This window comes from Balearica regulorum, chromosome 1 (assembly GCF_011004875.1).
Source record: "Balearica regulorum gibbericeps isolate bBalReg1 chromosome 1, bBalReg1.pri, whole genome shotgun sequence".
Lineage (NCBI taxonomy): Eukaryota > Metazoa > Chordata > Aves > Gruiformes > Gruidae > Balearica > Balearica regulorum.
Genome location: NC_046184.1, coordinates 537,053 through 560,389, shown reverse-complemented (window position 1 = coordinate 560,389; position 23,337 = coordinate 537,053). Strand labels below are relative to the sequence as shown.

The 23,337-nt window shown below is 55.2% G+C and overlaps 1 protein-coding gene across 3 annotated transcripts in view; it reads right to left on the bottom strand.

Annotated features, from left to right (window-relative positions):
* SHANK3 (SH3 and multiple ankyrin repeat domains 3) overlaps positions 1-23,337 on the bottom strand; it is a 382,463-nt gene that overhangs the window by 40,752 nt on the left and 318,374 nt on the right. For 2 of the 3 annotated variants that reach the window (XM_075742888.1, XM_075742921.1), the window contains exons 18-22: positions 14,449-14,584; positions 11,580-11,660; positions 8,353-8,376; positions 4,589-4,716; positions 3,485-3,590 (exon numbers count right to left, since the gene is read on the bottom strand). In XM_075742888.1, coding sequence (XP_075599003.1) covers positions 3,485-3,590; positions 4,589-4,716; positions 8,353-8,376; positions 11,580-11,660; positions 14,449-14,584 — 475 coding nt within the window. The remainder of the gene's footprint in view (positions 1-3,484; positions 3,591-4,588; positions 4,717-8,352; positions 8,377-11,579; positions 11,661-14,448; positions 14,585-23,337) is intronic. The other variant, XM_075742957.1, reaches the window with a different exon arrangement.

The following is a 23,337-nucleotide window of genomic DNA, read 5'->3' as shown; positions in this document are numbered from 1 at the left end:
ACGTGTGATTTTTTTTTCTGTATTTGTTGTTGGGTTCTGCTTGGATGCTGTACTCGTGGCAGCTGCAGCTGTTCCTGCTCAGAACAGGGCATCTCCAGGTGTGCTTTTAATCTTCCCTGATGCAATTAAATCTAGTGTTTCTAATCCCCTTGGTGCACAGCGTGTGTAGCTGCAATGGTTGGGAATCCTGTGCAAGGATCCAGGTCTCAATGCTCTAGGTGCTGAACAGAAAGGATGTACATGGGGCATTAACCTCTAAGCTCATGAGCATATAAACCCTACACACAACTCAACAAACCGTACAGCCCTACAGACCCTACAAACTTTGAATCTCTCTTCCCATACAGAGATCCTTGGCAGCAGACCTGCACGACAAGCATCACACGACAAGGTGTAGCTTTAGGGGACTTCCTCAGTCATTAAGTCTGCTTTTGCAAGTGTTTTGTATTTAACGAATGCTTTTCCAGTTTATGATCTACTACTGGGTTAAGATGCTATTTTACACAACAGATCGCCTTTAATATGATTTCCAGCTGTTTGTGGCTTGATTGAACCTTGAACAACTTCTGTTTAGAAGCATTGTCACAAACATTCTCACGCATAAACCAAACACCTAGGGTATAGTTTGCAAAAGAAGGATGCACTTGAGACACCGCTGGCGACTGCGTGCTTGTCTGCCGGGTAGCCGTACACCCCAGCAGTCCCTACATGCCCCTGCAGTCCTGTGCAGGATTCACCTCTAAGATCAAGACATCAGATAAATCACGTTAAAAGTGCCTATTCCCTCTATAGAGGGTTCCTGGGCACCTTACTTGGATGGAGATTTCTGTTAACGTGTATGGCTGGATGAGATGAATCCCATCCCGCAGGTGCCACTGATCGTTTTCACCTTTGTGAGAAAATTAACTGGTTCCTTCTACTCCAGCAAGCCCGTGGGTCAGTGCTGTGGTGATCCCTGGCACCGAGGCAGCCAGCTCTGCTCTCTGTCTACCATGTACATTAACAGTATTGCAACGTACGAGCAATTAATTAATGCCTACATTGGCTTCCAACTCTGCATCTCATTGTCTGCTTGGCCCAGGTTCTAGTTCAGCCCTTCAGCTACGGGAGCTTGCAGCCCGTAGATTTCACGGCAGGACAGAAGCATTACCAACACGGTGTGTAGGTACACACCAGGGCAGTCCCTTAAACACCCGCTCTTTATTTTTTTTTAAAGATTATCTCTCCTAGTTTGTTTTTCAGATTAATCATGCACACATTTGATTATCTCTACCCCTCTACTACTCTCAGACCAATTTCATGCGGGACTACAGGTACCAGCTGCTCTCACACAAACATGAATGTGAGGCACGTATGCACAGCAATTCCATGGCTCTGTACATTAAAAAGTGCATTTTGAATACTAATCCTTGCATTTTTTGAGTATTTTTTACATTCCTCCTGGGATTGTGCTGCTCTCAGCTGTAGTTCAAAGCAGAATTTACTTCCTATTCACTTATTTTGTGTGTTAAACACACAATCTGTTCTGGCGTCACCATCACTATCAAATCATGCCTTGGGGTTACCTAAAACCAGCACTCACCACAGAGCACACCGTCTTTCTCACTGCCCCTTTCCTCCTGCCCCTCAGCTTCTCTACCTAAGTGCCAACACACTGTCCCCAGCTCTGACCTGCACAGCCCTCAGCCCTCGCTAACACCACGGCTTGGTGTTACCACCCGGATGAAAACACAGAACCCCAGTCTGGTGGGAGTTTGAAAGGACCCCTGGAGATCATCTCGTCCAACCCCCTGCCAGAGCAGGATCACCCAGAGCAGGTCGCACAGGATGGCGTCCAGGCGGGTTTGGAATCTCTCCAGAGAAGGAGACTCCACAACCTCTCTGGGCAGCCTGTCCCAGGGCTCGGTCACCCGCAGAGGGAAGAAGTTTTTCCTCATGTTGAGGTGGAACTTCCCGTGTTCCAGTTTGTGCCCGTTGCCCCTTGTCCTGTCGCTGGGCACCACTGAGAAGAGTCTGGCCCCATCCTGCTGACCCCCACCCTTTAGATATTGATAAGCGTTCATGAGATCCCCTCTCAGCCTTCTCTTCTCCAGGCTAACCAGCCCCAGGTCTCTCAGCCTTTCCTCATACGAGAGATGCTCCAGTCCCCTCCTCATCCTCGCAGCCCTCGGCTGGACTCTCCCCAGTAGTTCCCTGTCTGTCTGGAACTGGGGAGCCCAGCACTGGACACAGAACTCCAGGTGTGGCCTCAGCAGGGCAGGGCAGAGGGGGAGGAGAACGTCCCTCGACCTGCTGGCCACGCTGCTCTTAACGCACCCCAGGACACCGTTGGCCTTCTTGGCCACGAGGGCACGCTGCTGGTCATGGAGAGCTTGTTGTCCACCAGGACTCCCAGGTCCTTCTCCGCTGTGCTGCTTCCCAGCAGGTCAACCCCCAACCTGTCCTGGTGCTGGGGTTATTCCTTCCCAGGTGCAGGACCCTGCACTTGCCTTTATTGAATTTCATTTGGTTCCTCTTTGCCCAGTTCTCTAGTCTGTCCAGATCTGGCTGAATGGCAGCGCAGCCTTCTGCTGTGTCAGCCACTCCTCCCAGCTTAGTATCATCAGTGAATTTGTTGAGGGCACGCTCTGTCCCCTTGCCCAGGTCATTGATGAATACGTTGAATAAGACCAGATCAAGCACTGACCCTTGGGGCACACCACTAGCTACAGGCCTCCAACTATACTCTGCGCCGCTGATCACAACCCTCTGGGCTCTGCCATTCAGCCAGCTCTCAACCCAACTCACTGTCCACTCATCCAACCCACGCTGCCAAAGCTTGCCTATGAGGACGTTATGAGAGATGGTGTCAAAAACCCACTGACACACAAAAGCAAGAGAAGAAAATGAGACCCCACACTGTCATTGTGCCACCAGCCCTTGTTCACTCTGCTCTGTCCTCCCATCTCCCTCCTCCAGCATATTTTTGGTTTTAGTTGCACTTTTGGGACAGGGTGAAAAGATCCCAACATAGCCCATAGACAAGACCCTGTCCTGATTTTCCTTAGAAAAAATTCAGAGGTTACTTGCTCCATCGTCTCAGTCTGTGAACGGTCATGGTCCTACGCTCAAGCACCCGTGTGTTCAGCACACTGCATGCCCAGCCCAGCCGCCCCATGGGCAGACAGAAAATCAGCCACCGACCCTCATTTGCCAGCATGGAGGGTGGGAGAAACTCCCGTCCCTGGCAGTGCCATACGGAACCTGAGAGAGCCAGGCACCTCTGGAGGTCTCCGGTCCAACCTTCTGCTCAGAGCAGGACCAGTGTCAGCATTAGAACAGGCTGCTCAGGACACAGGCAGCCTTCCATCCCCTCTCCAAAGATCTTTAGCTACAAGCCCATTGAGAGGGTCAAGTCTTTCCTGCTGATTCCTGTGCAGGCACGAACACTCCACGGGGACAGTCTTTCCTCTTTAGGAAGGGATTTCCCCCCAGCTTGCCTTACCTACAGATTTTGTCCGTGGAATTCCTTTGCGCAGTGAAACATGGGGCTTCTCAGCTCCCGCAAGGACCCCCGAGTGTGCTGCCATACCCTGGCGTTCAAAGAGTGACTGGAAGAGACAAAAAGAAATTTCCATTCTGGACATCAGCAAGACTCAGCTGGAAGGACACAACACTTCCTCTCAGTCTGCCAGATCCTTCCAACTGTGGGCGACGCTGGGGCTCTACCCCGCGTCAGTCTGCACCCAGAGCCTGTCCCTGCCACGCCTGCAGCTGGGGCTGCCACTGCCCGGGGAGGGATGGCTTCCCTGGGGACCAGGACGGACCCTTCCTCACCTCTACCTCGACACTCCATCCTCTGTGTGCACCATCCAGCGCCCTCCAAACCCTAAGCTATTGCCCTTTGAAGGGTTAACCCTCCCTCCATATCCCTTGCCTGCTCCCCCCTGCCTGCCCTGTCTCCCCTGCCTGCTCCCCATGCCTGCCTGCTCCCCACCGCCTGCCAGCTCCCCACTACCTGGCTGCTCCCCCCTGCCTGCTCTCAGGCACTTTGTGCCCAGGGTGGGGTGGCACAGTGATGCTGACTCCAGCAGCAGCCTTCCTCCCGTGGGAAGGCTTCGCTCAGGCCAGTCTCTGCTCAGAAGCCGCCTGTCCCATTTTACCTCCTGCTCCAGAAGCTGCCTCCCACCGCCTGCAGCACTTTCACAATCCAGACAGCCTGGAGCTGGCAGCCCCACTCCTACTCCATCCATGCTTCCCCTCAGAGACGGCATTTTTCTCTTCGATTCCTCCTAATTTCCAGCTTCACATCCAGAAAATTGCACCCAGACTAAGCTCTCCGGCTCAGCTTTCCACACTCCTTCAGATCTGCTCTTACGTCCTCCCCGTGGCAATGCCGTGCCAGCGAGCAAGTGCCAAGCCAACAGCCCGGGTCAGCTCCTCCACCACCTGCCTGGACTCCTGCTCTGTGTCTCCATCTCCCCCCAGCCTCTCTCCTTCTGCTCCCTGGGGAAACCCTCTCCCCAGCGTGAGTCTCAGGGCTGGCAGTCAGCATCTGTCACAGCACGACGTGCCCTTCCCTCTCCCACCGCGAGCCCTCCTCTCTCACACTGATTTCTGCTGGCGTGATGCGCCGGCTTGTTGGTCGCTGCTTCACAGTGGCTGCCCTAGAATCTGCTTCGACAATGTCTGCTCTCAGCGCGGGCTCGGCTGCTGCCAAAATCTCATCCAGTTTCTCTGAAAATCCAAACATAAAAGCAAACGGATTAGCAAGGGCCACCGTGCCGAGGCAGCTCCCCAAGACGGGCCCATCCCCTGCAGTGCGGCTCGGCAGGGAGCGAATGTCCCCATAGGGAGAGCGGTTCATAGGCCTGTTGAGCACAGAGTTGAGGAAGCGGCTGCTCAGTCGTCTCCTCCCCAGCCAGCGGGTAACGAAGATTTGAGGTGTTTGTGGAGCCACCCACCCGCCACGATGCACAACCCTGGCTCAGCTGGGGGACCCGCAGCCGACAGCCCGGCGCGGCGGTACCGTGCCATGCCGCTCTCCCACCCCAGCTGCACCTGGCGCATCTGCACCGCCCGGGCACCCCTGACTGGCCTGCCTGACCTCCGGGGTCTGACCTGCCAGCGCCCAAGGTGGGGCCACTCCCACTGTGCCACGCTTTGAGGAAGCCTCGATCCTTACGTTAAAAGAGCAAATTTTTGCCCAGATAATATTTTTGATATTCAGAGTGAGACCGAGCCCCCCACTGAAGGGGGTGTGGGCAGCAGCTGCGATACGGCAGGTAAGGGAACCCAGGTGCCGTAGGGACCACAAGCGATGCAGAAGTCCACGGGACTCCACAGGACTCAGTCCGGCTCCAGCACAACCAGTGTCACTCCAGTGTCTGGGACAAACTGGGACATTTCTTCCCTGAGTGGACTCGTGCCCGAATGGCTCTGAAAGGGGTAACCTGCCCCCCACGCACCCCGTGTCGGTGGGCCTGGGAGCTCTGGGTGGGCGCAGGCTGGGGGCATCAGTGGTGCAAGCAGCAGCCTCTGCAGAGCCGTCACGGCCGGGTCTGTGCTGCCACAGGCCTGACCCACACACCGACTCCCAGGCCTGACCTCGGCCCTGCCTCATCGCTACAGACCTGCCTGACGCGCTGGACTCGTGGGTGAAGGCGACAGACCTTGGCCTGCCCTGCCTGAGGTGCTCAGGGTGGTGGGGCCGGCCAGGCCCCCGGCCTGTCAGCCATGCGACCATGCCTGTCCTCTGGGGAGCCCTTGCTGCTCCCACAGCCTGCAGAGCTGCCCCGGCTGCCGCAGGGGTTTTCTGTCCAGGGCTGTGGAGCATCCTGAAACTCAGGACATCGGAAGGGGCAGCAGGCAGACGCTGGCCACCGTCACCACTGACCCCTCCTGAGCTCCCTCCGCGTGGAGCCGGACAGGGTCCAGCACAGCCGAGCTAACAAAGGCTGAGGGGCTGGTGCTTAGCCCACACCAGGTCCATTCACGTGTGGCTGCTCCCTGCTCCTACAGCTCCTTGGGCCGGGCAGGGTTGAGTCTCTCGGCTGCATGTCATGTCATAAATGGTGCCAGCTGGCCCTGCAGCGCGGCCGTCACGCTGGCGTGTTGCTGTGCTGGGGCTGATGGCTCTGCCTTGGCATTCATCAAGAGGGGACGCCTCTACGTCCATGGCACACCCAGTGCGCTGTCCCTGCAGGCTGCCCAGAGAGAGGGGAGAACACGTGCCGCGTTCGCCCCGTAAGGCTGACAAGCTCTGCCTGCCTCCAGCTGAGGCTTGTAAACTTCTGGGCTCCTTCCAGCCTGGTCATTGGACTTGGCACTGTGAAACATCATGGCTGTGGGGTGGGAGCTGCTGATCCCTGTGACCCGAGTGGCCTGGAGAGCTCTGACCATCAGGCCTGTATTCCAGCAGAACCCTGCCAGGGGCTGACGGGACTCACGGGATGGCTTCAGAACCGTGCACACTGCGGCCACGGCAGGTGTCTGCAGGACAGTTTGCAAGCCAGCACTCCTGAGTTACGGAAGCTAAAAATGAGTCCCAGACATTTCAGAAGCCCGGTCTGTGGAGGAGCAAGCCCTACGCAAACACTGATGCCAAGCGGTCTTTGCCAATGGGACCTAGGTGCCCTCTGAGGCCAGCAGCCTTGGTGGCAGGTATCCACCAAGGCCCCGGAACTAAGGACCTGCACCTGCCTCATGGAAACAGCTCCTGAACTTCCTTGGCACAAGACCTCCAGTAGCCAACCATCCTTGTCTCTGGAGGCTTTCGTGGTTCCTCTTCCTTGCTGCCACACGACGCTCACGCTGTGCTCACCCCAAGATGCATGGGGCTGTTCACCCTGCTCGGCGGGGAGCTGGCTCATCCCTTACGGCCAAACGCTGCTGAGCAACTGCACGGACCTCTAACAGCCAAGCCTCGGGGGGGCCAGGCCATGGGCTGATTCTAAAGACCATGTGCTAGAAGGCCATCTCATCGGTGTCTCTGGAAGCTGCTCTGGGCAGCCCTGTAGTGATGCAGTTAGTTAGTTAGTGCTGCGAGAGGAGTAACAGCGATGCTCAGCCCTCTCCACCTGCCTCTGGTTCCAGCTTTATCCTACTTTCTGTCCCTTAATGCCATTAGAGTGCAGGGAGATAAATCACCACTAACTGCACTTTGTATCTGCCGTCCTGGAGTGGATCCTGCCTGGGCTGCTGGGGCGGGAGATGAGGCAGTGCTGGGGCTTCCCTGGAAAGAGGGGACCCCCCAGGAATGCGTGCACCCCGATAGCTCTGGCTGTCCAAAGGGGCAAGAGCTCTCCACCATGCACTTGGAAATGGCCATCTTCCATGTCAGGACATCCCTGGTGACCTCCAGCTGATCATTCTGGTCCATGGGACCTCTGCATTGCCTCCGCCTCAGGGTCTGACAGATCTGCTCGGCATAGAGGAGGTCTGGGGACGTCCCTGAGAGACCTCCCACTCGCAAGCCCTGCTCACGTTCCCTATGCTATCACTGTCATGGTGGAAGAGTTGGTCCCTCAAATTTCCTGTTCCTTGGGAAACAGTTCTCCAGCTTCACATTACCTGGACAGAGAGTTTTGCTTCTGAAAGGCTAAGAACCGGGGTCAGGTCTGCAGGCTCCCTGCCCTCTACCCTGTGCTGGAGAAATGCAGAACTGTGTGCTGGCACAGGATGAGCCTTCCCGTCCATTCAGGATTGTCCATCACTGGCTCTCAGCCCTGGCAAGAACCTCCTGGTTTTGTAGCGTCCCTCATGCAACGTCCACAGGGACACTGCGCAGTGAAACTGCCATGTACGTAGAGTCCTGCTGCAACCAGCTTTACCCTGGCCAGCTTGGGCACCGGTAACGTGGCCTTCACGGTGGGTGGCCCCCTCCACCCTGAGCAGCCAAACTGGCTCTCCCCCAGCTAACTGGGGTGTGCCCTTGGAGCTGCCACCAAACCCTGTCTGCAGTGCAGGTACGTGCTCAGGGCCTTCCTCGGCGCGGGACCGCCGGGAGCAGCGGGGCAGCCCACGCGGAGGCAGAAGCAGAGGCAGCATCTGCATTGCTGGACATGGCAAAGAGCGTGGCTGCCATTTCATCTGACTGAGCTCCAGAGGCCTCACCCGGGGCAGAGGGGGGCTGTGCTTAGGACCCCACATTTCTGTGCAGGGCATTTTCACCCTGGAGCAAACGAAGCAAGCACAACACCTGGGGAAGCCAGCCCCAGAGATTCATGGGCTGACCTTCCCACAACAGCTAGGGGACGGTGACCCGGGCCAGTCCCTTGGGGTGCACCGTGCATGCCTGCGCGGGGCGGACCGGGTGCTGGCTGGGTGGCTGACGGGGAAGGGAGGAGCCCCAGGATTTGTGGTTTCACTCACCCCCTTTTCTTCTCCGCATGGAGGCTTGGAATCAAGAAACAAAAGACAACATGAATGGCATGCACAGTTCCTGCTTTCATTCCCAGCTCCAGCCTCGCTGCCTGCCTGCTCTGCCTCTTCCCCGCACGGTCTCCTGCCTCCCAGCATGCGGGCAGGATCAGCCCTGACAGCCGAGCGCGTACCTGCCTCGCTGGGGGCTCTCGGGACGAAGGCTCAGGTGGGGTAGAGGGTGCAGCACCTTGTGCATCCCCCTGGGTGCCGTTGCCCCTCTGTGGGAAGGCGGGTGCCTGTCCTGGCCCCGAGACAGGCCGGGCTGTCTGCCAGCCCCACGGCTGGGACCAGCCCTCCCCCTCTTCACTCAGACCCAGAAAGCAGAGGGATGGTGCAATGTCAGAAGAAGTAAGACCAGGAGGAAGTCTGGATGGCATTTAATGCCCGAGCCATGGAGAAACTCTTTTAAAAAAGCTTTTAATCCCTTCCTGCTCACCGAGGAGACACAGCAGTCTGCCCGTCTCCCAAAGCCAGCTCCCTCTGCTTCCAGCAAATGTCAGGACTGCAGGACAGGAGTGCTTTGTTAGCAGCTTGCTGGGAATCTGCTTTTCCAAGGGGACTGGCACAACATGCAGGAAGAAAACATTAAGGTATGGCTATGGGCACCTGGGATGTCCTGCAAGCTGCAGGACAGGGACAGGCTTCAAGGAAAAAGGGGCAGGGACCATCTGACAAAGCTCCCCTTATGAAGCTGCAGGTAGAAATGTCCCTTTCACTAACACCACTGTCCCCTCAGAAAAGGAGACTGGGCTCTAAACTTACACACCGTTGAGGCGTGGGGCTGCTGACCTGCACAAAAACTCCCCCTTCGCAGTAAAAGCTGGAGGATCAACCACCAGAAGACAAAGTGCAGGAGGAGGAGCGATCCCCCATTTTCCCTGTGCTCCCTGGGCGTGCATGGTGGGGCTGGCGACAGCATTCTCCCTGATCCACAGGACATGAAGTAGGGACTAACCACCTCAATTTCCTGGAAAACATGTGCACTAAGGCCAATCACTGGCGACAAATCCCTCTCTCGGAAGCCATGGGCAGCTGCTGCTCCTAGTCCCTCTCCAGGCAGGAGAGAGGCAGAATCGAGATGCAAAATCCTCAGGGAGACCCAGAGGACTCATCTTTAATATATTCTCTGGCAGAGCTATTTCTTTGCTCTTCGTGACTTCCCTTTCCATGAACTCGCTCCCCTCCCCCTCGAGCCCAGCAGCTCTGCTTGCCGACACACATGCAAACGGGGCCCCCTTCCCTCACACCGCTGCGGGCTTCCACGTGCCGTGGTGCCACGGTGCTGTCCCACACCCCGCCTGGCGCTCGCAAGGCCAAAAGCCGTGGCTGGTGTGCCCGTCCCTCTGCAAAGGCGCCTGCACGGCGCGTGCCAGGCTTCGGCTCGCGCGTGATGTTCGCCAAGACGGGCACATGCAGCTGGGGAACGTGTTCTCACAGAGGCAACATGCTGCCTGCGCGTGCAAGCAGGCACCCATCACACCGGCTAGGAACTGCTTTCAGGACCAGCAATTAAGAGGAAAAATATGAACCCTGGGGTCTGTGTAGTACCGGTGCAAAGGGAAGAGCAAAAAGTGGAAGAAATGGGCTATTCTGAATCCTCTGCTCACGGCTACCAGCAAACACAGCGCCTTCAGGTTTAGTAATACGGGTCTGGAGAAGCGGGGAACAGGCTAGGGTGAAAATCAAGGCAACGGGCTCAGCATAAAAGAAATCACAGTGGCCATCAACCAGTTGATGCAAGCTCTTAAATGCTGAGATTTGTCCCTTCAAACCCACATTTGAGTGTGAGCCTGAACCCTCCAGGTCTATTTCTTCCAGGAGAACCCCGCAGGGTTGTAAAGTCTGGACGGCATGTGGGACAGGGAGGAGAGCAGAGTGAGAAAGGTCATGGACCTTCTTCAACGCCCTGAAAAAGAGAGGGAGTGGGGGGGGTCTCTGCCTGGGTTTCTGCCTCTCAGGTGGGTCTCCTCCCAGGCAGGACAGGGCTCTGCTGTGTGCAGCCTCTGCGCCATGGCCAGCAAGCACATCCATACACATCACCATACTTCTGCACAGCAAAAAAATATATGTACAATAAAAAACCAGCAGAAGCGCGAGCCAGGGCAGTAGGCAGTGCCGAGAGTGGCTCCGTCTCGCTCTGCCGATGCTTTCGGTGGGGGCTTGCAGCGCATCTGACTTCCGCCCTGTGTCAGCCCTGAACAGCCCGTCTCGGCAAAGCCAATCTCCTCTGCACCGGAGCCGCGTGGCTGCCCCGAAGGCTCCCCCAGAAGGGGGGTCCCTCCGCACCTCCTGTGCCTGGCAGGCCACGAGGGCCGCACGGCCGCCGTTCTGCTAGCCAGCCTCCCCGGCACTGCCACCACCAGCGGGGCACCCTGCTCAGCTGCCCTACGGCCTCTGCAGCGCACTGGGGACAACGCGCAGCAAAACGGGCAAATCGCTCCGTGCAGCGGGAAGGGACCGCCGTTCGGAACACCGGCACCCCTCCAGCCTCAGCTGGGTGGACGCTCCTGGGGGGAGCCCAGCGCACTGGGAAGGTGTGGGCTCCACGAGGCCGCCAGAGGAGATGGGAAGGCTGAGGGGCTGCAGTGCAGGGGGAGGTGGTGGAGAGGCTTTAGGAGAATACAGGAACATGTAGATGCAAGCTGGGATACCAAAGCATCTGGAAACGTGGGTAGGCTCTGTAGTGACAGCAGAACGTGTGAGCATGTGTGCATATGCATGTGTGTGTGTAAGGGGGGAGGGCAGCCCATGGGGATGCCAGCTAATCTGGCAGCATGTGGTATCTGCCTGGAGGTAGAGGAAAATAAAAACAAGGGGCTGTTTAGAGTGCGGGAGGAGCAGGGTGCCTGACGACGGGGCACGGGGGCGGTGAGCCTCTCTGCAAGCACGCGGAGGCAGCCAGCATCCTTCCCCCAGGCCGCCTCTCCAGGGAGGCGGCACTGAAGGGGTGGATCGACTCTATGGGGGTCTCCCGCGGGCTCTCAGCCCCCCGTGCCCCACACACCACTAAGCACGACGGAAACTTTGGCGCAGGAGGCGCACGCATCGCCTCGCGCTCGAGCTCATGCACCCCTATGGAAAACAGACGTTGGGCGAGTGTGCTGCCTGCTCCAGCCCGGCCCCGCATGCTCCTCATGCACCCCTGCATGCACGCGCGAGCCCCTGCTGCTGCTTACCCAGCTCTTCCAGCTCGGCCGTCATGGACTTGGAACGCAGCGTCAGGGTGGTGCTGGGCGCTCTCTTGGGAGGTGGTGGAGCTGAAAGGAAGAGAGACGGCATTTTGCATTTCTTGTCCAGGAACTTACGAGGAGTGGCCAGATGCAGATGCCACTTCTTCTCCACAGCCTGGATCTCCTCGTACTCGCGGGATGAGGAGTCGCACTGCTGCAGGATCTTATTGAGGCTGCGCGTGGAAGCAAACTTCTTCATGGTCTCGGTAGCACAGTCCCGGGGCACGGGGCAGGCCCCGGCGCGGAGGGGCCGGTGGCTCCCGCAGGCACGTGCACGCTGCCCAGGCTCCCACAGCCCTCAGCAGAGGAGAGTCCAAGTCATGTCCCCGGGCTGCGCCTGCCCCCCTGCAGCTACCGGAGATGCTATGGCTATGAAAGCCTCTCGCGAATTAAATCTGTCTCAGGCAGCTGGCTGCCTGCCTGTGGGACTCAGCAAACAGCTTTGATGGCTGCTTCCCCTCCGCACACGCCATGGGTGGAGGGTAGGAGGGAGAAACAAGTCCAGCAGGCCTGATCTCAGTCTCTCATTCCCGCCTCGGCGCGGCGCATCCCCCAGCGAAACACAGCCCACCCACCCTCCTCTGCCGGCTCGGCCGTATCCAGGACGGGGCGAGGCTCCCGCGGCCCTAGTGAAGCGCTGGAGGCGGCCGGCTCCACGCCGGGCAGCGGAGGCACATGGCCGGCACGGGGCGGCGCGGTGCTGTGCGGGGGCGCGGGGCTGCCCCGAGGGGCTGGCTAGCCAGGCCGGCCCGCGGGGCTGCCCCGGAGGCACTGCATGCCATGAGCCCACCGAAGCAGGGATGAGTTGAAGGCTCTTCCTCTTCACTTGGGGTGCCTCCTCCTCCTCGCGTTCGCTCGCTGACAATGCTGGATTCAACGCTCAGGCATTGCCATGGCAACCGGAGCTTCAGGCTTTGCTGGCGCTGCCTGCATCAGAGACCCCGACAGGGGCGGATTCAGCCAGAAAACGCCAGTCCCACACGGGCCTCCTTCACCCCCAGGGAGAGGCGAGCCCCGGCCGGGGGGATGGGGTCCGGCCCCCTCCCACCACGCTACAGCCGGGGTCCTGCAGGGGCGACTCGGCTCTGGTCCCCGCACCTCGTGCTGGAAGAGCGGCCGTCCAGCTCCGTGGGCTCAGGGCATGGGCAGCAGGCAGTGACGGGCAGCGATGGGCAGCGACGGGCAGCTGCTCACCGGCTGCAGGGCTGGAAGCACTAGGAGAAGCGGCGAGCGGCACCGGCGCTGGTCCCAGCACTGGTTCCCGAGCCTCAGCCTTTCCCACAATTCGTGCTTTTGTGCCGTGACAATATAATTGCAGCTCTTCGTGTCAGCGCGCAGAGCTGCCTCCCTCCCCCACGCCCCGCTCCCGTCCCCCTGCGCCGGGCTCTGAGCTGCGCTCCCCCAGAAAACACTCCTGCCCCACAGCCTGCCCCACAGCCTGCCCAGAGTGGGGGCTGACAGGGACAGTCTGCCCCGTGCTGCAGGCTGCTCCCACGTGTGCCCCTGCCCTCTGCTGCCAGATGTGCCTCCAGCCTCCACCTCTGGCTGCCCCTGGATGAGGCCCTATCCTCCACAGACAGCTGCTGCCAGATGTGCCCCTGCCCTCCACTGCTGGCTGCTCCCAGATGTGCCCCCACCCTCCACAGCTGTATGCCACGATGTGTCCGCCCTGTATACAGCTGTCTGCCTCTCAGCCAGCTGCCCTCCAGATGTGCCCCTGTCCTCCTCAGCTGGATGCCCCCCACCCTGAGAGCTGCCCTGCCCCGCTGGCCATGAGCACATCAGCCCACCGCCAAGTTCCCCTTTGGGCCCCGTGTCTGGCCGACGGTCTCGGCTCTGCCCTCAGGGCTCGGGAATGATGGGGCGAAGGCCCAGATCCTTCTGGTGCCCCCATGGCCGCCTGTGCTCCCCTGCGTGAGGGCAAGTCCCACGCGTGGCCAGCAGCCCCAGGACTGGCCGTGCCCCAGGAGCTCCCAGCCCAGGGGGCCGCTCCAAACCCAGCACCTCCCTGAGAGGACAGGCTCCACCCTGGCACCCCCTCCACCATGGGGGCTGTCCTCCACCCCGACACCCCCTGCACCCCTGTGGGCACTGTCCTCCAGCCCGACACCCCCGGCACCCCTGCAGGGACAGTTCTCCACCCTGACAGCCCCACGCTTAGCGGGGGCAGCTCTCCATCACACCCCCACTCACACAGCGGGGCCAGATCTCTACCATGACCCCCCCTGCATGCCGAAGCAGGGGCGGTTCCCCACCACGGCACCCCTCAGGGCAGGGGCAGTGTCTGCTCACCAGCTCAGCCTGCCGCTGGCACCACGGGCCGCAGGCGCCAGAAGCAGCTCTGTTCTCGAGGAGCCAGCTCCAACCTTCGCTGAGCACATGCAGCTGCGGTGTGAGAACGGAGCTGCTGGTGTCCCGCAGCCTGGCCACAGACGGGACCTGCACAAGGCCTGGTCGGCAGCTGCCGGCTGTGCCGGGCTTCCCCAGTGTCAGCAGCAGTGCTCTGACGCAGCCCCTCTGCCCGACCACCGTCCCCGTCCCCCTCACGCCGCTCCCAGCCCCAGCCACCATCTGCCGGCGCGTCCCGTGTGGCAGCGCTGCGTGTGCGGAGGTTTCTGTGCCTGGGATGGGCAGGTCTTCCCCTCGCGGTGCCCTCCTTCCTCACCAGCCGCAGCTTGGCAGCCTCACGGCCATCCGCCTGTGCAGCAGGTCCATGCTGCTGGCCGCTCCCCGCAGACCCATGGGCTTCTGCACGCCTGCTCACATTTAGACCACGCAACGTCCCCCTTAGAGAACCGCGAGACACCACACCTACCCTTCTTCCGAACAACTTCTTCTGATTCTGGCTTGCGGCTGACGGAAACAACTTTCATCACCAGGTGGTTCCCCCCTTGTCGGATCAAGGAGACCACCTGCTTGTGCCCCACTTTCACCACGTTGACACCATTCACCTAGGACACAAACAGAAAGAGAGCAGCGTAAAGGCTGGCTGTCACAAAGAGAGCGGGCAGAGGGCAAGACCGATGGACTTCAGGCCACAAAACCAGATGATTTCGCATCTCTGCATCTGCTGTGCAGCCAAGCACATTTCTGGATTGAGGCTGTCCCTGTGGGATGTCACCCACCTGTGACCACAACCTTCTGGAGAAGCTGAGGAACCTGCAGCAGGCCAGCGCACACCAGCGCACACCAGGGCTGCAGCCTGGCAAGAGCTGGACCCCCTCCCCTTCCTCCGGGGCCGTCAGGGCAGATGACCAAAAATGGGGCATTTCCTGGTTCTGCCCGGGGTATTCGGCAGCCACAGGGGAGGTGCCTGGAGCTGCAAGTCTGGAGCTGTGCCGCAGGTCTGCAAGGGGTGCTGGAAGAGCACAGGCACCCGCACAGAGGGATCGCCCCAGCAGCAGCAGCCCGTGTTGTACAGACGGAGACACTTTGTCCCCCTAGCTATCGATGTGCCGATCGATCGACTCCTGCCAGGGAGGACACACACTGAAGCTCACTCCTGCCGCTGTTTTTAGCGCTAGCACAACCTATCAGTTTCCCGGACAGCGAGCGCTGGGCTGTGATGGCAGGCTAGGCAATCTCTAAGACACAAACCCAAGAAATAAACTGGAAAATGCAACCTCAGTACTTGGGTATCTACCAAGCAGCAATGAACACAAGGTTCTCCTGGGGCACTGACAGATGGACTCTCGCTTTGGGTAACTGAGGTTTAGGTGTAGTGCGGATGAGGATGCCACAGATGTTCAGACGCTTCATTGCTGGAAAAATGGGTTTCAACTTTTGCAGCTTAGTTACCCACTTTGTAAAAGAACCAGAGGTGTTAGCACACTTTGGTGTTCGCTTTGGAAACGTGCTGTGTACTCCAGGGCTGCTGCTACCCTGGGCGGGAGATAACAACTGACCGCAAATAACAGACAAGTGATTATCTGTGGGCAATAAATATAGAAGCACTTATTTTAATATTTACATTAATGTTTATGTTTCCAGAAGAGGAGCACTCAAAAGACAGGCAAGGACAGGATTTAGGTTGTCCAGGCAACATTGCTTTCGTCACCCTAAGTTCAAGGCCAGATACATTACAGCCAAGCTGCCGTACGCCACCGGCTTCAGGTCTCAAAGACACCGGAGACGGAGAGTTCAGCCTCTCCTCCGCAGGTTTGCTCCAAACGTTCAGTAATTCCCAGCGCTTAAAACCCCCAACCCGTTCCTGTATCGCTGTCAGGAAATCGGTTTCAGTCAGAGGCTCTTGTGCTGCCCTCCCCGACGCGCAGTCCCACCTCCCGCACCGCCGGCATCGTCCCTGCGCCACGGTGCCTGGCCTCGCAAGAACAACAGACCGAAATGCAGGACTGCGCCGGATGCTGGAAACTTCGGCACTGCGGGAATGTTTGGGTTTTATGCGTTTCAACTCCAGCTGGAGATGTTTCATCCTTAGACTGAACTGTTGTTTAAATAATTAAACTTATGTAGGTTATAACATTTGCAATACATGAGCCGTAGTGCTGTTTTCTATGAAAAACTGTAAAAAATATAATAATAGAAAATGGGGTTGAGCTAAATTCTGAAATGGAACATCAACGTTCTCTGAGATGCAAAGCTTTTGAAATAATAATTTTATTTCAAATATTCAATTATTCAATTGATTCAATTTTGATTATAATCGACTCAATAATTATTCAATTTGCATGAAAACACACATTTTCCTCAGGAAATTTGGTTTTCATGAAATTACCACTCTACTCTAGTTAAAGGACCTCTTAATCTTTTTTTTTTTTGTATGAACTGGATGGAATGGATTAACTCTGGAGCCCAGTTATCCTGTATCTCCTGATGCTAAACCACCTCAGCAGTTTTTCCTTGCAAGCCCTTTAGTGTTCCAAAGCACGGCCGCAGAGCGGAGGCCAGGGCTGCCCGGTGTACCCCCAGCACCGCAGCCTGCGGGTCCTACACATCTATTACGTATTAGCCGGTCATTTCCAGAACGCGTATGAAATCACCGAGCAGCATCAGGTCTTGAGCCGATGGGGAGCATCAGGTCTCTCCTGGGGAGACCCGCCGGAGCACCTGGCCCGCGATGGTTCCTTGCCGACAGGTCCTTACTGAGACCCGTCATCTGGCAAACCGGTGAACCGCTTCCCCGGCCGGTTTTGTACACCGCAGGTTTTGTAATGGGGATGTTACACAGATGTAAACAAAACCTATTACATCGAACCAGTTAGCTTTATCAAACAAATGTGACACCTCAAAGAATGAAATGAAATTTGTTTGATGAGGTTTTCTGCTGGCAGTTACATTCTCGACATTAACTCTCTACCAACTGCCTACAGCCTCTGATGGTTTTTCACCAGCAGCTGACACCAGACTCCCCGGTTTGTCACTAACTGGACCACCCTTCGCCCCTTCCAAGCGCTCTGCCAGTCTCCGGGCACTGCCGAACGCACGGAGACACGACCAGACCGCCCGGGAGATGCCTGCAGCTTCGTTTGATCACCTGCGTGTGATACGTGCACATCACCCTGGTCCCTCCCAAACAAAGACCAGAAACACTGACAGAACATGCCTGAGCTTTCTGTTTCATTTTTAATCATCCGCACTTGTCCACCCAAATGGGCGGCAGTTCAGATTTTTCAGGTTACTCGAATGCAGAGAAGCAGGAGTGGGAGGTTTTCACCCTGCGGGCTGGAAAGGTGAGACCTTCTCCCTCTGCTCCATCCTGCTGCAGCACTGGTGGCAAAAGCCAGGGCACATGGTCTCCAGAGAGCATCAGGCTGCTGCGGCACTGCCTGGCAGAAGCAGGATCGGAGCACCGTATCTGTTGGTGTTCTGGCAGACCGTCGGTGTTCTGCTGACAGTCAAGTGACAGATGGAAAATGTTGATTTTCGATTGTTTATAACTTGGTGAGATCAGGGATGAGGAAAAGGTACCAACGTGGTCAGACAGCTTTTTGCCCAATGTATTTCAAATGTGACCATAGATGGACAACTACAAAAGCCATAAGACACCAACTTACCCGGTATTAGAATCACAGAATCGTTTAGGTTGGAAAAGACCTTTAAGATGGCACAGTCCAACCATTAACCCAGCACTGCCAATCCCACCACTAACCCATGTCCCCAAGCACCACATCTACACATCTTTTAAACACCTCCAGGGATGGTGACTCCACCACTTCCCTACTGTGTAACTTCATCCACTGCTGAGCACTCCTTGACCATCTGGACCATGAAAAAGCAGCTGCAGTGACAGCAACACCGGCTTTACAAAGCACACTAAGGGCAAGTCACGAAAAACAAGAAGAACATGACGCCGGCCAGTAAGTAAGGAGAGTCTCAGTGCCACACTTGGCTGGGAACATTGACTTGACTCTGTGACCCTGAAACACCCTTGGCCAGAAGGACATCACCCCAAAGCCACCACCAAACCAGAAACGTGCCAGAGCTGGGTTAGGTTACAGAGTCTGCAAAGGAAAGCTCGTCACTGCGGTGTGGATGTGGATGATTTGGCCTATGGGAAAAAACATCATCTCTGCTGTTGTTTAAAACAGAGGGAACAGCCCATTAAAGGTCTTCCAGTGACAACCTCAAAGCGTCAGTCCCACGTTGCCAGGCCTTTTCTGTGAAAGATGGAGTAAAACCAAGTGGGTGCTCAAACCCCAGGAAACTGCAGCTCAACCTGACCAGCAGGAATGACGTCCTGCAGAAAGCAGGTAAGAAAAGCAGCCGAGAGGCTGAAATAACACAGGAGGTCAAGAATGAACATTGTACAGTGAAGCTGACCACTGGGGAGACTGGTCAGACAGTTGCTTGTACTGTGCAAGAATGTCTGGGGAAAAAAAACAATTTCTGAAAAATACAAAATCCTGATTCACCTCCGGTTCCTGGTGATACCCAAGAAGATGAACTACAGAACTCTGCAACTGCAAACAATTTTGGCTAAACACTCATCCGAGCAAAGTTTCTCTAACAGTTGCCCTTGAAAAATTCAAAATACAAAGAGAACAACTCATCTGCTGAAGGGGGTTAGCTCACCAAGAAGACGGTGTGAAGACTTTCAGCTCTTTGTCAGCTTCCAAACCGGGCTGACTCAATACGGCATGAAAACCCGCGTGTACTGAGATGGCAGAGCCTGGTACCCAGGCTGGGTTTGTAACCGACGGGCAGGTGAGCTCTCATCCACAGTGAGCAAACCAGTGGTTCAAGACGTGGCTCCACAGTGGGACGGGAGACCCGGCAGCAGCACTGGCAGCCCGCCGGCAGGCTGCCCGGTGAAGCCACAACAGCCAGAGACCCCGGTGTCAGGCGCCTGAGAGGGAACGGGTTGATGCTGCTGCACCGAACTGGGAGAGGATCTCAGCTGGGCAACCTCCACCTTCAGCAGCAACGAAGCGTCAGGACTGCGCTCCCAGGAGCACAATGCCATCTCCCACAGGAGGAAGAAAAGCGCTTAGACATAAAAAGAGGAGGCAGCAAAATGAACAAAGCAAACTGTTTCATCTCTCTGAGCAGACCCATGCACGGAGGATCCCTGTCACGCAGACAGCCTGGGGTTGTCTGACGACGTTAGAGCGACACAGGGGAACTGCGTGACACACACGCACAGAAATCAGGTTTTGGTTGCAGTCTGTGAAGTGCAGAGATGAATCTTGAAGACCGGCAGCTGGGAGTCCTGCCCATTGAACTAAACACTCCAAAGAATTGCCGGCCCTCAAATGAGGAGGTGTTGGAATGAGAAAGATCAGACAGGCAGTGGTGGAAATGTGACTGGTTTTGATCCACCAATAAAGAAAAACTTCCAGTTTCTTGGACACTACTGCCTGATGAGGATGCCCTGCTCTTGGAGCTGTGTTTCTGGCCTGGAAGAAGGCAACAGATCAAAAGTCAAACCATGCAGAAAGTGTCTACAAAACATAAAAGAACATACATAGAAATGTGAAGACACTATGTCAAATCTGGGCATTATAAACTGCTGCAACTATCTTCTGAGTAGCCACATGATGCATCAATGCTGATGAGCTCCAGAAGTCCCAATCTGAGGGCAAAAGGTGGCAGATGGGTCACCAGGTAGATACGTGAAAAGCAACACTTCTAAGGAAGAGCCATCTGAAGATGCTACATGATGCTGAACATGGACCTGGTGGGTACAGCCCCAGAAGAGTCTTGCTGATACTGACAGCTCTCAAAATCATGGGCTCTGTGCACATCAGCAGCCAAAAAAGCCAAGAAAACATATCAGGGAAGAGGTGGAAAGTGAAGTGGGCAATGATATCTGGGGTTTTGCTGCTCCTGCACGTGCACACATTCAGTGCTGTGTGCTCATCTGGTCAGCATTTCAAGGAGGAAGTGGCAGAACTACAGAAGGTCCAGAGAAAGGCAACTAAAATGGTCAAGGGGATGGAGCAACTGCCCTATGAAGACAGAGTGAGAAGGCTGGGACTCTCTAGTTTGGAGAAGAGAAGGCTCCAGAAGACACATGGCCAAGGCTTACAGAACTCCCCGTGGCAGTGGATACAGTGCAGACAAAGCTGGTGTTCACCAAATCCTGCAGCATTAGAAGGAGAGGACTCTCAATGAGACTAGTGGCAGATCAGGTAAAACCAGACAAAACCAGGACTTCTTTATGCAGCAGGCAGTGGTCGTCTGGAGCTTGCTGCCGTGGGAGGCCATGGAGGTGGACAGTAGTGGCAGGTTCAGAGAGAGATTAGATGAATTCCTGAAGAGCAGGTCTTTGCAACGGGACTGGGAAGGGTCATTCCTGCTAATGTCCCCAGTGTGATGACACTGGATGCTGGAAGGGACAAGGGGAATGGACTACCCAAAATGGCCAGGCACGTGTCATCTCCTTAATTAACAGTATCTGGTAATGCCAGTGTCAAGGACATGGAACTGGGCTAATGACCAGCCTGGCCCAGTGGGACACATCATACATCCAGTCTGGTCCCTCCCAGCAAGTTGATAAGGATACGAAGCTTTAGCAGTCTGTCACAGGAGATGATGTCCCCATTCTCCTGATCATTTCAGTAGCTTTTCTATGCTCCTGTTTCAGCCTGAATTCATCTTTCCTGAACACGGATTTCTACAGTGGTGGTTATTATTCCAGATGACCTCTTACGAGACCTGAGTAACAGCACTAATACTTCCCACCTTGTGACTGACTGACAGAGAATATAAAAACTGAACAAACAGAAAGACCTCAAAGTCAGCAGCGGGCTTGAGCCAGTTATGCCTCTGAGGTGACTGGGGACAGCCGGTGCCGTGATGGTGAGCAGGTTACAGAGACTGGTAAAAGAATCACATCTGTATGGCCATTCAGCTCTATATTGCACCTGCTATATCCTGCTTTATTTGCATTTACATACATTATATTTGCATTTACATACCTTGCTGTACCACTCTGCTAAATCAAAACCCCGTGTAATGTCAAATAACTTCAAATAAGTGAATCTGGTATGAAACACTGAACCCGCCACATGTGGAATATCTAAAAGCAGCTGGTCAGAGAACCGGGCTGTGACCTCAGATCAGCACATCTGGCTGTCCTAAAGCATGAGAAAACTTCCTCCTCAAGGAGATGCCACCTACATGGAGATCAGTGGTACATCCATGCAGTCCCTAGCATGGTGCCAGCAGCACTGGGACAAACAAAATGTTCCCAGCTAAAGTCAGGCTGTGGGAAAAAGAGAACAGAAAACTGTCCCCGTGCAAGGAAGGAATCCTTTAATGGCGACCGGTGCCCAAAGCTATGACAATGCAGCGTTAGACTGTTGAAGGAGGATAAAGGTACTATCCCTGCAGCTTCAGCAACATGCTGTGGTCCATTTGGGAGACTTCATTACCCAAATGATGTTCACCAGTGAGAAGCAGCTTTAGAAATGCACAGTATTATCAGAAAATTACAAGGGCTGAGTTCTGAGGAAAGACTGAAAGAACTACGCACTACGGGGTATCTGTCCGTACCTTCATTAGCGGTATCTGTCTGTACATAAGAAGCCTGACCTGACAATGAATCACCTGAACCACATGTGTTCCAGGAATAAGAAGTTACTTAGAGGAATGTAAACTCTGAAGCCTGAAATAAGTTTGTTCTGCTCCAGAGCTTTGTTATGGATATCTAGCAGGAGAAGATGGGGCTTTGGGCAAGCTGGTCTAGTGGAGGGTGTCCCTGCCCATGGCAGGGGGTCGGAACTAGATGATCTTTGAGGTCCCTTCCAACCCAAACCATTCTATAGTCCTATGATAAAAATGGGCCCATCAATGAGGGGTAAATCTTCACCAAAGGAACCAACCCGTACTTCACTCCAGAGCTCCACCCTATGGATTTCTGATTGCCAACTTCACCCTTTCAGCATCTCTAAGCACTCCAACTGGAGAAAGGCCACAAGATTACCCAGGTCCTAAGATGCTCCTTCCGAGAACTTGAACTCTCAATCATCTCATTCTCTGGGCACAGGACGTACTGGTGCAGAAATGTTTGAAATGTGGTTTCACTAAAAATCCATGACTGTGGTTATCCAGGGAATCTTCTGCACAGGCACTGAGATCTGCCATGAGCCGTCTCCCTCCAAGCGGGGCGATGGAATTAAATACCCCCACACCGGAGCTATTGCCCTCATCGGCCCTGCTTCAGTACGCTGAGCAAGATGGGCTCCTTAAGCCTCAAACCTTTTTTCAGCTTGTGAATCATTCTGAGGCCCTTTTAGAATTCCACTCGGTAACGCCAGATTCATCCCGCGGTGTGAATGTCTGACTTGCACAAAGTGATGTTTTCATGATCTTCCAAAGCTGCAACCAGAATATGCAAGTTCACATAACTCTGGAAGTTTGTCCTTTCCGTATACAAAATCTCTCTGCCACATCCTACGCAATCAACTAACATTAACACAATTATCTTGGAGAAACCCATGTCCTTTGCTGAATTACATTTTTCCAGGGTAATTTCATATCCTGTAACCTACATTCTTTGCTTGCAGACATGCCACCTTGCACGGTCTGCTGGAAGATGGCTGCTTCAGCAGGAAAGCCAGATCGTTCCGCAGCAGTTACTTAACTCTTAGCAATTCTCCCACTGTTTGTGATACCTGCAATCCATACAAACATGGGGGTTGGTCACTATTTTGAAACACTGATAGAAGTGTTGAGCTGCGGGGATCAAAAGTTGTAAAGAAACCTTGCTGGTGATGGCCCCCACATTTTTCCTTAGTTGCTGCTTTCCGAAACGTGCCCTGCCTGACTTTGCAATGTTTCTAAGCCACGTTCGTTCCATTAATTCCATTTATTGCAAAGTTGTTTATACACAAGTCACACAGTTATTAAAGGAGTCAAAACATACTATGAAACACAGTCCTCACTTTAACCAGTCCTGCAATGCTGTCGAGAAAAGACGGCAGGTTTGTTTCCACCTTCTATGGAACCACACTGTATGGTATTAACTGTACTTTCACTCTCTAATTCTTTGTTGATTGTGCTCCAAATTAATTGCTTCGTTATTTTACCCAGGATTGATGCTGAGCTAAACAAGCTATAGTTTCCTGAATCACCTACTTCGTACCCTCAGAATATTAGAATAGCAACAGCCCTCTATCAACTCTTTGGAATTTCATAGATTAGCAAGATTTTGAGGTATTAACATCAGTGGTTCAGACAACTCCCCAGCTCGGCTCTTTTAGACACTTGGGGATATGTTATTCAAGCCTGTTAATTTGAG